The sequence below is a fragment of the Penaeus monodon genome, chromosome 34 (assembly GCF_015228065.2).
Source record: "Penaeus monodon isolate SGIC_2016 chromosome 34, NSTDA_Pmon_1, whole genome shotgun sequence".
In the NCBI taxonomy this organism is placed as follows: domain Eukaryota; kingdom Metazoa; phylum Arthropoda; class Malacostraca; order Decapoda; family Penaeidae; genus Penaeus; species Penaeus monodon.
The window spans coordinates 30,644,047-30,644,353 of NC_051419.1; the positions used below are offsets into that span (position 1 = coordinate 30,644,047).

At 44.3% G+C, this 307-nt stretch overlaps 1 protein-coding gene across 1 annotated transcript in view; it reads right to left on the bottom strand.

The window, feature by feature from the left end:
• Positions 1–307, bottom strand: part of LOC119594708 (growth hormone-regulated TBC protein 1-A-like) — a 5,279-nt gene that overhangs the window by 3,032 nt on the left and 1,940 nt on the right. Inside the window, exon 3 of the mRNA XM_037943766.1 lies at positions 18–251. Within this exon, the coding sequence (XP_037799694.1) occupies positions 18–251 (234 nt within the window). The remainder of the gene's footprint in view (positions 1–17; positions 252–307) is intronic.

Here is a 307-nt window from a genome sequence, read left to right on the forward strand (position 1 = left end):
ACTTGCTTAACACTTACTTGGCAGTACCCAATCTTCTTATTGTGGTGAGCAAAAGCAACGAGCACATTGTATAAATCTGTCAGTTTCCCCTCATTGTAATCTCGGAAATAAATATTATCGGGGAAGGTGCGCGGGACGTCAATTTTAATGGACTCTACCACTTCCTCGTCTAAGCTTCCTTCGAGCAAACTTTTGTAATAGCCTGGGTGGGCCTCCATCTTTCTCCTGCTGCCGCTGACTTCCATCCACATCTGTTCAAAGGGAGAGGTAGATGGCATTAGGATTCAGGGAATATATATGTGCAAAC